Source organism: Myotis lucifugus, unplaced genomic scaffold (genome assembly GCF_000147115.1).
Source record: "Myotis lucifugus unplaced genomic scaffold, Myoluc2.0 scaffold_599, whole genome shotgun sequence".
Taxonomy (NCBI): domain Eukaryota; kingdom Metazoa; phylum Chordata; class Mammalia; order Chiroptera; family Vespertilionidae; genus Myotis; species Myotis lucifugus.
The window spans coordinates 102,058-114,067 of record NW_005871647.1 but is presented as its reverse complement, the minus strand read 5'-3'; the positions used below and the strand labels follow the sequence as shown (position 1 = coordinate 114,067).

At 55.0% G+C, this 12,010-nt stretch overlaps 1 protein-coding gene across 1 annotated transcript in view; it reads left to right on the top strand.

Moving 5' to 3' along the window:
* The window catches only part of LOC102443158 (dedicator of cytokinesis protein 1), a 139,550-nt gene that overhangs the window by 83,852 nt on the left and 43,688 nt on the right, over positions 1–12,010 (top strand). Inside the window, 5 exon segments of the mRNA XM_023745881.1 lie at positions 7,074–7,152; positions 7,949–8,049; positions 9,241–9,299; positions 11,889–11,983; positions 11,985–12,006. Of these exon segments, the coding sequence (XP_023601649.1) occupies positions 7,074–7,152; positions 7,949–8,049; positions 9,241–9,299; positions 11,889–11,983; positions 11,985–12,006 (356 nt within the window).

The window sequence follows — 12,010 nt, the reverse complement described above, 5'->3', positions numbered from 1 at the left end:
TCCTTTTCTCGGTGACGTTTATACATGCCTTTTCCATGCACAGGCTTGTTGAGTGTCTACTAAGGGTCATGCAGGGGCTGCATGTGAGCCAGAGCAGATGGGCACCTGCCGTCAGAGAGCTGAGAGTCCACTGGGTGGGCAGGGGACTGGGCATCGCCCACAAACTACCAGGCCAGGGAGCATAGAGCGACAGAGGGGGTCCAGGCACCACGTGCCGAGGGTACCTAGGCTCTAAGGAGCCTGGTGGGAGGGCCTAGAGCGACGGGAAAGGTTGGGAGCTGATGGGGCTGGAAGGAGAGGACCCACTGTGTTCCAGGCAGGGAACCGGCCGCCCTTCCTGGGAGAGGGGGGCAGCGTGTGCAAAGGCCCTGCGCGGGGGAAGCACTGCAGGAAGCCAGAGGGCCTGGCACTGTGCCCATCCTCAGGTTCATGCGCCAGGGCCTCCAGGCCACCTTGCATGAACACAATCCCTTTCCCCTCCCCTGCCCCACCTCCGTGAGCGGGCAGCTCCCCGCGCCTCGGCCTCCACGGGGCACATTGTCTCGTCTCCACTGTGTGCGGTGCTGGGTTACGTCTGTGCCCGGCCCTGCTGTACCAGCCGGGACCTCATGCTGCGGACGAATAATGTCCTCGTGAAGTTTGCCTTCCACTGGGCGGGGCTCTGACAGTGACCCAGCAGGCGTATCACTCAGGTATATAACGTCAGCGACCAATACGTGTTATGAAAAAAATGACAAGGGCTAGAGAGAGCCCGGGAGGCTGTGCTGCTCCTGGCAGGGGACTGGGTGCCGGCGCAGCCTCGCATCCCACCTCCGCCCTCCACCCGCACGGCGCCTCCCCACGGATGCGCAAGGGGAAGAGGAGAAACCGAGGACTCTAAAGGGAGGGAACCAGCAGCGATGACAGCGATCGCCTCAGCGAGGAAATCGCCCCCCTCCCCCGAAATGGGACGTGCAGCCATAGCCCCGCCATAAGCTTGTTTTATTGTCTCGGAATAATTTCCGTAGCAAGGGAACTAATTTGATTGTGTGGCATAAAGAAAACGTATGTGGGACAATGGGGAAGAATAGAGGCAAAATGAATCCAATACATTTTAATCTCTGCAACACAGATTATATTTTCAATTAAGAAGCTTAGCGCACGAGTGTGCGGCTGGCGGGCACTTCCCGGAGCACTTGCGCGTGTTTATGGGTAACCCGTCGCTCGGCATGAAGAAGGTCGGCGATCGGCGAGCAGCGCCCGTGATCGCCCACTGTCTCTCCTTGATAGCAACATCGACGACCCGTCCCGTGGCCGCATGCAGGTGGTAAAACTGGAGAAACGTGGACCGTGGACGGCTGAGTTGGTGAATGTGATCTTCTAGACGGAACAAGGAAACCTGATTTCCTTCCCGCTCAGCCACGCGATGCCCGGCTCCCTCACGTCTGGGGATGGTGGCCGCCAGCCCCTCCGGAGGCGGAGCCCAGCGTGGCCACGTGTCTGCGCGGCTTAGCTTTACTGATCGCATTTCGGGGTCGTGCGCTTCGGAGCGGACAGACTTCGCCTTGCTCTGGGGTCTGCCGTCCGCGTGTCCAGCAGGGCAAAGAGCTGCCCAGCCTCCTGGGCTCCGAGGGGGCAGGGGCGACAGGACACGGGCCCTGGTCCATTCGTCCTGGATCTTAGTTCATCTCCCATCAGCTCCTCGGGTGCCCATTGTCATTCATCTGCAGGCAGTGGGCCCACCTCTCGGCTCATCCAGGAGTAAGTAAGGCAGCGCCTTCTGCATCGGGCCTGCTCCCGGCTCTTCCCGGCTTCCTCTCTCGCCCTCCCTCCCAGAGCCGTCTCCTCGCAGCAGGTCCCAGAGCCTGGCTTTGCGGGCTCTCACGCTTCCACTCCCCACCTCTCCTCTGTAGCAGACACGCGATTCGAAGAGCATGAAAGGAATAAAGGGTCATTTAAAACAGGAGAGAGGAGCCTGCCAGGGGGAGCAGAGGCAGATGTGGAGTTAGTTTAAAAACACACATCTATTCTGAGCCGTTCCAGAAGGCTGGCGGGGAGGGCGGGGCGGCCGGCACGCAGGGCCAGGCAGGCAGAGAGCAGTTGCGTAAGTAGAACCGGACGCCCTGGGCTCCCTCTGGCGCGGCCACGTGGCCAGGAGCGCGTCAGGTTTGATAGCATCAGCTCGGACGCCCTGGGCCGGATGATGGACCCAGAATGAGGTCAGAGCTAGGGGAGGGGTGGGGCTGCAGAGCAGAGAGCGGCCGGAGAAAGGGGTCCCAGGCAGACGGTGCGAGACCGGGAGGGAGGTGAGCCCACCAAGGGTGTGGAAAGCACAAGGCGGCAAGTCCCCGCTTGTAAAATGTGAGGTGATTCATCCCCGTGTGCTTGTGAGCAGTAAACAGCTGGAGCTGCATGAGGTCACAGCCGTGCGTGGAACATGCCAGGTGCCCAGGGCATGCTTGTGGGCCAAGCAGCCGAAGCCAGGGCTGGTCACGCAGGAGGGGAGGGGAAAGGAGGGGAGAGGAGGGGAGGGGAGGGGAGGGGAGGGAAAGGGAGAGGAGAGCTCTGGTCACGCTGTCACTCTCAGGAGTCCTCGCTGTCAGCCGCGGTGGCTCACTGGCCATCAGTCCTGTTCAGGCGGGAATCGAACACAGTGCGTCCGGTGGGCCTCTCTATGGAGCCGGAGTCAGAGAGTCGCCCAGGGCCAGGGCTGTGATCAGGAGACCCCACAGCAGGGAGGGAGGGCACGGTCCCCGCCAGGGCGGCCGCTCCCCAGATGCTCTGTGTTCCCGGGGCCACCACAGGCCGAGCCTGCTTCCCCAGGGCCGCCCCGCACAGAGGCTGGGAGCACTGTGGACCGAGTTCGCAGTGTGAGGGATGCTGACGCCTGGTGATCTGAAAACGAAACCAGGAGATCTGGGAAACGGACACGCCGCTCCGTGTGGGGAACAATGGCAGTTGACGCCGTTGGCTTTCCCGCTCCTTCCCGGCTTCAGTGTTCAGGGTCCCCCCCACTCCCCTTGACAAAGAGCCACGCGGCCAAGTGTGGGCGGGGCCGGAGGCCGGCCGCTGAGGAAGCCTCATCTCGCCTTTCCTCTCACCTGCATTCTCGGCACCCCTTTCCTCGCTTCACCTCAGTAGCTTCTCCTTCCCAGCAGTCCCCGATGACGCGGAAATCCCTTCAAGGCAACTTCCCAGCTCCTGTCCCTTGACTTGTGGGTCTGCAGGGATAGAATTTGTCACTTCCAATTGGTTTCCTTTCTTTCCACCCACGTGGGGCAGGACATTTTATTAAAAGATGCATTTCCCCCCAAAAGCAACTCTTGTTTTAACGCCAGAGGTATGTAAATGCCCTCGCAGTGAAATGTACAGTCTAATTATGGAACTTAACGTAACGTTTAGGAAAGGAATAAAAAACCAGCAACAAACCGCCTCCCCACGCGGGAAATGGGGCGCTGACCTCCGCCTGCGTCCGAGGCCTCTCCCTGCCTCCCCTGCAGCGAGAAGGCCCCTCGCCGTCCCGGCTGTTGGCAGCAACGCCGAGTAGCAGAGATGCCAGGAGTGCCCGTGGCGCCATCAGAACGGAGTCGCCGTAGTGCCTGGCACTGCCAGGAGCTTCGATAGTTAAAGGGTCCGATTACCTTGCCCTCGCCGGTCCCCTCTGCAGGTAGCAGACGCGGATTTAGGCTGGGTTCCCCCTGTAAGGTTAGCCTTCACTGCTCTGCTCCACCAGGCAGACTTGGGGGATGGTCTCCACGTGCATTCACGGTGTTTTGGGGGAGACAGCGGGGATGTGGGCTGAGAGGCGGGGCTGGCGAGACCTCTGTACGTGTGTGGGTGAAGGGCTTGTGCCTCCTGCAGGCAGAGCCCCCACCACACGCAGCCTGACGCCTAAAGACGTGCGAAGTGTGGGAGTCGTGGGGCCGACGTGGTGCCTTCCTGCCAGTGTCCCTGACATTTTGTGAAGTGTCAGCAGAGATGATCGTGCTGAAAGGACTGTATTTGGTGGCTTCATCTCTCCAACCTTTAAGCTCCAAGTTACAAACCCACACACACTGACAACCCTTCGATCCACAGTTCACGGAGCTGACAGGCCCTGTACTTTCATTTCTTGGTTGAAAACGTGAGAATCTCAATAACTTGAGCAGCTTTCTGAAGGTCATGGAGCTAAATGATTACCTGGACGTCAGGTGGATAGGTCGGTAAATAGATATAGATTGATAGATAGATGATAGGTAAAAGATAAGAGATAGAATAGTGTGTGTGTAAGTTAGTGTGAGTGTGTGAGTACGTGTGTGTGTGTGAGTGTGTGTGTGTGTGTGTGAGAGTATGTGTGAGTGTGTGTGTGTGTGAGTGTGTGTGTGAGTGTGTGTGTGTGTGTGTCAGTGTGTGTGTGTTTGTGTGTAGACAACAATTACATGCATATTCGACACCAGCGGGAATTACACTACAGCATTCTTTTCAGGGGGCAGCTCACTGAAGTTCAGTGTCATTTTGACCAGTGGGGGGCATTCCTGAAGGCGTTTATTCTCACACCCGAAGCCTTGTTTCTTAGAAATCGCTGGTTCTCTGGGGTAAGACGTGAGTGGCTTGGTGCACGGAGCACAGAGCGGCGGATCTTTTCTGCGAGTCCCTCGCTCTGGCCAGGTACCAGCCGTGTCACCGTGACCTGTCCCCTGGCACCCACCTCCCACTTTCCCGTCTCTGGCAGCACCTTGTTCTCCTGTCCTCGGAAAGTTGCCGGTGTCGCGCGTGGCCTCTGTTCTTGTGCCCTGTGCTCCTGTACGGCGACGTTGGGTGCGGAGAATGAAGCGAGCTCGAGGCCACAGGGTGGATTCTCTCCACCAGCGCAGGCGCAGGCCGGGCCTGCTGCTTTTCTTGTTTGGCAGGTGGGAGGTCCTGGTCCCCCGATGCTGGGAGGTGGTGGTGTGGTGATCGAGCAGAGGTTCCCTAGTCAGAACCTTTCAGGACTCGCACGGTGGTGAGGGCTCTTTAGATGCTTGGGGGGCTCTGATGGACAAAGACAAGGTTTCTGCCCCCAGGGGACTAGCTCTGGGGGTGGGGAGGAGACTGGGGACCGTGCCCAGCCATAAGTGCCAAGTGTTTAATGAGAAGTTCAGTTAACAAGAACCTCAAAAGAGCAGAACCTCACAGTGGAAAACCTACTCAAAATGCAAGGACTCCAGGGAGAGCAAAAGACTACCAAATATTCTAGGCTCTCTGAGCCCTCTGATTTTAGGCCTCATCTTCTGGGCCAGCTCATCTATCCCTCATCCATTCATCCATCCATTCATCCATCTACCTACCTATCTATCCATCCATTTATTCATCCATCCATCCCTCATCCATCCATCCCTCATCCGGGCCATCCATCCATCCATCCATCATCCATTCATCCATCTACCTACCTATCTATCCATCCATTTATTCATCCATCCATCCATCCATCCATCCATCCATCCATCATCCATCCATCCCTCATCCATCCATCCATCCATCATCCATCCATCCCTCATCCATCCATCCATCCATCCCTCCATCCATCCATCCATCCATCCATCCATCCCACCATCCATCCATTCACCCATTTGTTAATCCCTGTGACTAACGCCTAGAGAGCACATGCGATCTATCAGATGCTGACTTGGCCTGGCGGGCACGAGGGTGAGTCAGCAGACAGGACCATTTGGGAACAGTCTAGGGGGCTTCCCTGTCTTTGAACCCACCTCCAACTGTGCTCAGCACAGACAGAGCCTGGCCACTCGCATCCCTGGCCCTCCCCCCTCATCGGCTCCCAGCACGAAGGCTGGATCTGGAGCTGTGCTGAGCCAAGTCTGAGCTTCCTCTTGAAGAGCAGGCAGCCTGCTGAGGTCGTGCGGCTGCTTGTGATCATCTTCATGTTTCCTGTGACGGGAAGCAGATTGTACACAGAAGCTTCTAATGCGTTTCCTGCTTATTTTCCCTACTTTGACACGTGTCAGGACTAACTCACGAACGACAGCAGCTGATGGAGATTCTTCCCTAAGGAATCCCCTGTTGAGGTTTCTCTTGCCTGGTTAGGTTGCTTTATTATCTGTTCCCTCATGCGCATTCCTCCTGCACCCTGCCTGTGGGCAAAGAGAGGGGCCACTTAAAGCTGTATCTGGAGGAAGCTTTGTTATCATCCACACTTTCAAGAGTAATAAACAAATCCAGCCCGGTCGGCGTGGCTCCGTGGCTGAGCATTGGCCCATGAACACGGAGGTCAGGGCTCGATTCCTGGTCAGGGCACATGCCCAGGTTTCTGGCTCGATCCCCAGTGTGGGGCGTGCAGGGAGGCAGCTGGTCGATGATTCTCTTCATCATTCTACCCTCTCTCTCCCTCACCCTTCCTCTCTCTGAAAAAAAACCAAAAACATATTTTAAAAAAATAAAGAAAATCTAAATGAACAAGCTGGTGAAGGCTTGGTTCAGTCATGTACGAGAGTCCACATTGCATATTTCATCATAAAAACAGAAGTTAGGGCGTGGAAGGATGCGATGTTTTGCTCTGGGTGCTGAAAATGGTACATCATCATTAATCAGTCAGCATCCCTGCGACAGTTCTTGTTAAAGCACTTACATCGCTATTAAAGGTTTTTTAAATTTTTTTATTTAAACAAGTAAACAGTGACCAAGATGAGCATTTGAATTATAGGACAAATCATACTGAAATTAGACGAACCGCCACGCCAGGGGGTACAGCGCTGTCAGAGCTTAACTTTGCGAAGCCCGCCGAGCCAAGACCAGTGTCATATGTAACGTTTAGACACTGCGACTTGAGCAAAGGGTTTCATTTGCGCCTTTTTGGAAGTGGGTTTTCCAGTGATGCTTTTCATGTTACATTCAGACACCCTTATTTCCGTCTGTTTCTTTTATCTTGTACGCGCTAATGTCCCCCGATTAAATCTGCGTGTAATTGTCTGGGTTTTTCCTGGGCAAAACCTCGCCACCTTCCCCAGGACCTGGAGAGCTCACCTCCCCGACCGCCTCGGATTGGGTCTAATTGAAATGCCAGCCCCACGGAGGGGCCGGAGCGGAGTGTGTAATTATGTAATTTCCTCTTGATCTTTCAGAGTCTTCCTGCGAGCGATTAATCAGTATGCAGATATGCTGAACAAAAAATTCCTGGATCAAGCCAACTTCGAGCTGCAGGTGAGAGAAGAAAGGCAGGGGAAGTGACCTTTACCACAAATTTCTCCTCTGAGCACCATCTTTTCTTTCTAATCCGCACACCAAGGTGTGGACATGGTGGTTACAATGTGTCCTGTTGGAACCCAGGCTTGAACGTTGTGCCTTCTGGGTATTTGCTCCATTTAGTAAAGAAGGGGGTGGAGCTGTGCAAAGAGCAAGTACTGGATCGGGGACCAGGAGGGACACGGCAGGGAGGCCACGGGGTCTCGGGAGTGTGGCTGCCAGGGTTTTCTCAGAGCCTCTAAGGTGGTGGTGGGAGGCCGGCAAGTGGCTTTGCACCCCTGAGCTCAGCGTGAAACCCAGGCACGGAGAGGAGAGAGATTGCCCTACGCGTGTGGCAGAGCGGGCGTCGGAGCACGTGCCGTGGACTGAGCCCACGCTCAGCCCGGAGCCCCACCCGGGGCGGCCGGCTGGCAGCTGGGGAGAGGGCCCATGGTTTGAAACGTTCCCTAGACCAGTGGCTCTCAACCTTGGCTGCACATTAGAATCACCTGGGAATCTTTTTAAAATCCTGATTTCCGGGCCTCCTCCTCCGGAAATTATGTGTCTTTGTTACTAATGTTTTGGCCTCACCCCATAACAAAGACACAGAATTTCCGGAGGGTGAGGCCCAGAAATCAGGATTTTAAAAAGATTCCCAGGTGCTTCTAATGTGCAGCCGAGGCTGAGAGCCACTGCCCTCGGGCGCTGGGCAGACGAGGTGCCCCGAGTGGCCGGCCGCTGCTGAGCCGCTAACCCTCTGCCCCGTCGCCTTCAGCTCTGGAACAACTACTTCCACCTGGCGGTCGCGTTCCTCACCCAGGAGTCCCTGCAGCTGGAGAACTTCTCAAGCGCCAAGAGAGCCAAGATCCTGAACAAGTGAGTCCGCCCGGGCAGGCCGATGTCCCTGGGCCGTGCCACCCCCAGGCCACTCACTGCGGTGCGGGGTTCAGAGGGGGTCTCGGCGGTGGCAGCGGCTCAGCCGTCCTCGGATTCTGTGAGTGTGTGACTTCCCGCCCAGCCCTGTGCCGCCAGAGGCTTGAGCCCAGGAAACTGCAGCACAGCCGGCCGGGGGTGGTCGTGGAGCTGGGCTGGAAGGTAATGTCCTCGGGGGACCAGCCTGTCCCTCTAGGGAGGGGCTGAGGCGCCACCTTCAGATTCTCCATCCGGACTGGCCTGCATCAGCCGCCCTCCTGCTGCACAGGACGGGCAGGGGTGTCTGCACGGAGGCCTCACCCTCAGGTGGCCGCGGGCTGGGGTTTTGACTCCCCTGTGACTTCCCAGCCACACGCAGTGGCCTGCACTCAGGGGGCCCTGCCAGTCAGCTGACAGGAGGAGGACAAGCGGCTGGGAACCCACAAGCTCTAGCTAATCCCACCAGTTATTACGTTTAACATCAGCCTTTTCCTCGGGCAATAAAGGGAAAGGTAAATTGCTCACCAGCTCATAAAGGCTCATCTTCTGCAGCCTCGGCATTCTGTTTACTCTGGAAACATACACCCCTCCCCGCCCACGGGGAGGAAAATTAGCATTTGTTTTCCTGGTAAACAAAAAACTTGGGGGAATATCTGCTGAGAGTAGGCGGCGCCAAGCCCTCCCTTGCACTGAACTTGATGAAGAAGGAGGGGGGGGGCATTGGAGGAGGCGGCCCTGTTCTGAGTGTAGGCTCCAGGGCTCACTGTTCTGGGGGTGTGGGGGGTCACTAGGGTCTGCAGGGGCCTGATGCTAACAACAGGCATGGAAAACATCCCCCCACCCCCACCCTTGGGCCAAGGAGCTGGGCTCTCTCACCTGCCCTTAGAGAGTGAAGACAGTGACACAGTGACATTCTCTCATTACTCTCACCACCTCCCCCAAGTCCCACAGTGGGTGGGGTGGGGGGGGCAGTGTGTGGTGATGAGTAAGTGCGGTTCCCAGCTCCTTCCATCCCCTTTGGTGGCAAAGGAAGGGGCGCCGTTTTCTCTTTATGCGTCTCAGGGATGGAAGACTGGCTCGCACTTACAAATAACCTGGTCTGATTTTCACGTGCCCTGAGAGTGACCGGGCGCTTTTCCCCTTCCTGCCTTTCAGGTATGGAGACATGAGGAGACAGATCGGCTTCGAGATCAGGGACATGTGGTACAACCTCGGTGAGTCGCCGCGGTCTCGGCCATCGGGGACCGTCTCCCGTCCGAGGTGGGAGGCGGCATTGGCCCTGTTCGTCAGCGTTGGGGCATCTACAAATGTCCGAGGCTTCTGCTCCTTGGGGAAAAATTGCTGTTGGTTGCCAGAACTCTTTTCAGGAAGTAAGAGCTGGGAGACCAAGTGAAAGGAGGAGAATCTGGTGGGTGGGGCACATAGAAGCATCTGGAAAGCCACTCCCGCGTCAGGTGTCCACAGCTCAGCCCTGGGCGTCAGGAACATTCCCCCACCGCCTCACTCATCCAACCACGTAGCTCATCCTACTGTTACACGTGCCATCAGATGGGCTCCGTGTCATCGACTCTGCCTTCCCCAGGGTCTAGTCCCCACTCCAAACCCGACCCGGTTTTAGGTCCGCTGCCACCAGGTGGTGGCGACTCAGATGCTCGCGCCATCAGAGCAATAGGGACATGCGTGTTGAAGGTAAGGAATCCATGTAGGCGTGTATTACTATTCACTTCCCTCTTGGTACTGCTTTGGCCGCTCACGTAAGTTGGGGTATGTTGTGTTCTCATTGTCTTTTGTCTCCGATGTTTTCTCATTTCCCTTTTGATTTCTTCTTTGGCCTACTGGTTGTTGAGAGTATGTTTTTGTTGTTTGCTTTTTGTTTGTTTGTTTTAAATATATTTTTTTTATTTTTTACAGAGAGGAAGGGAGAGGGATAGAGAGTTAGAAACATCGATGAGAGAGAAACATCGATCAGCTGCCTCCTGCACACCCCCTACTGGGGATGTGCCCGAAACCAAGGTCCATGCCCTTGACCGGAATCGAACCTGGGACCCTTCAGTCCGCAGGCCAGTGCTCTATCCACTGAGCCAAACCGGTTAGGGCGAGAGTATGTTTTATTGGTGTTTTTTTGTTTGTTTTTTCTTGTTGATAGGATTGCAGATGCCCCCCGGTTACCCCCCTTTGCCTTTGTCTTCCCAGCCCCTACCAGCCCCCACTTTGCCCACCTCGAGGGCCTTCCTTCTGGACGGTTAAGTCCTGGCAGAGCCCTGACCACGAAGCTGGGCGCTGGCCCCGGCCAGTCCCCCGTATTCAGGGCCAGGGTGTCTCCAAGGTGAGGCGCCGTGCCCTGTAGCGTATTTTTCCACCCTGGCGCCCACAGCCACTTGTCAGCGCCTGTCCCTCCAGCCGGGAGCGTCAAAGCCGCCGTGACCAGCAGAGCGCTCCGTGACACTCGAGTTGTGGTTGATGAACAACTCGCTGTCACTGTCAACTATTTTCTGAAACATTGGCTCTGACATTTTTGGGCAAAACACAAGAAAAGTGTCACCGGAGAGACTGGGGATAATGGCGTTTTTAAGAGAATGGCTCGCAGCTGTTACACGCCTTTCAGAAACACGGAGCGTCTGGGAAGTGATGAGAATCCCCTGAGTCTGGCCTTAGTCACAATATTAATTATTCAGTAAAAGCAGAACCTCAGGTTTTTATTATATTCGGATTCCTCATCAAAGGTTATAGTTTGTGACTGTGTCCACCCCATTCAAATGTTAGAAATATATTAAGTTAGACTAAGAGGAGGCTTATGTAGCATGTGAAGTATAGTTATTTATAAGAGCCAGATTTGTTAAATGGTTCTCTGTCTAGAAATCTGTATCAAATAGCGGAGTTATAAACGAAACCAAGTTCTTTAGACTATCGATTCTATTTTCTGAGTGTGTAAAATTACTATTAAGGTTGATTAACTGGATAAATTGCTGGTGTTAATAACACAAAATGCCTCAAATAATTCAAGCGTTTAATTCTTGCGCATTCTTCTAGCATATGTTGGAAATGAAATGATATAAATTATTATGGGGTGAAATGAAGATATTTCAAGATTTTTGACACTAAAGAGGGTAGAACTTTAAATATATATATAGTTTTATTATTTTTTTTTTACTGATACCAGAGAGGAAGGGAAAAGGAGAGAGAGACAGAAACATCAATGATGAGAGAGGGTCATTGATGGGCTGCCTTCTGCATACCCTCTACTGGGGATGGAGCCCGCAACCCCGGAAATGTGCCCTGACCGGGAATTGAATCGTGACCTCCTGATTCATAGGTCGGTGCTCAACCACTGAGCCACCCCGGCTGGGTGGAAACCTCCTCTTTATAAGATGCCAGAGCTATAGAGGACCGGACCATCTGCTCAGACGCCCTCGCCTTATCCCGTACTCATTGTCCACAAATTGAGATGCGGGTGTTGGGTCCCCAGCCCCGCTCCGTGCAAGGCTGGGGACCCATGAGCTGCTCGCCTCCTTTCGCTGTGGGCTCACATCGTGTACGTGTGAAACGGTGTTGGTCTCCTCTAACAGAAGTCAGGGCTACAGACTTCGTATTGGATGTTTTAGTGGCTTCAGTTACAACAATCAGGACACCGTCCACTTCTCCCATGCAAGGCTGGGCGTCCATGATGCCCCCGGATGACATGGATGCTTCATTCCCACACCCCCGGCACCCACATCGCGTGGCCTGTGTCCTTGTGTCCACTGAAGCCCATTCCAGAATCCTTTTTTAAAGACTTTTCTAACGAATGCGTGTCTTTACTCAAGGTCAGCACAAGATAAAGTTCATTCCGGAAATGGTCGGCCCCATGTTGGAGATGACGCTGATCCCCGAGACGGAGCTGCGCAAGGCCACCATCCCACATCTTCTTCGACATGATGCAGTGTGA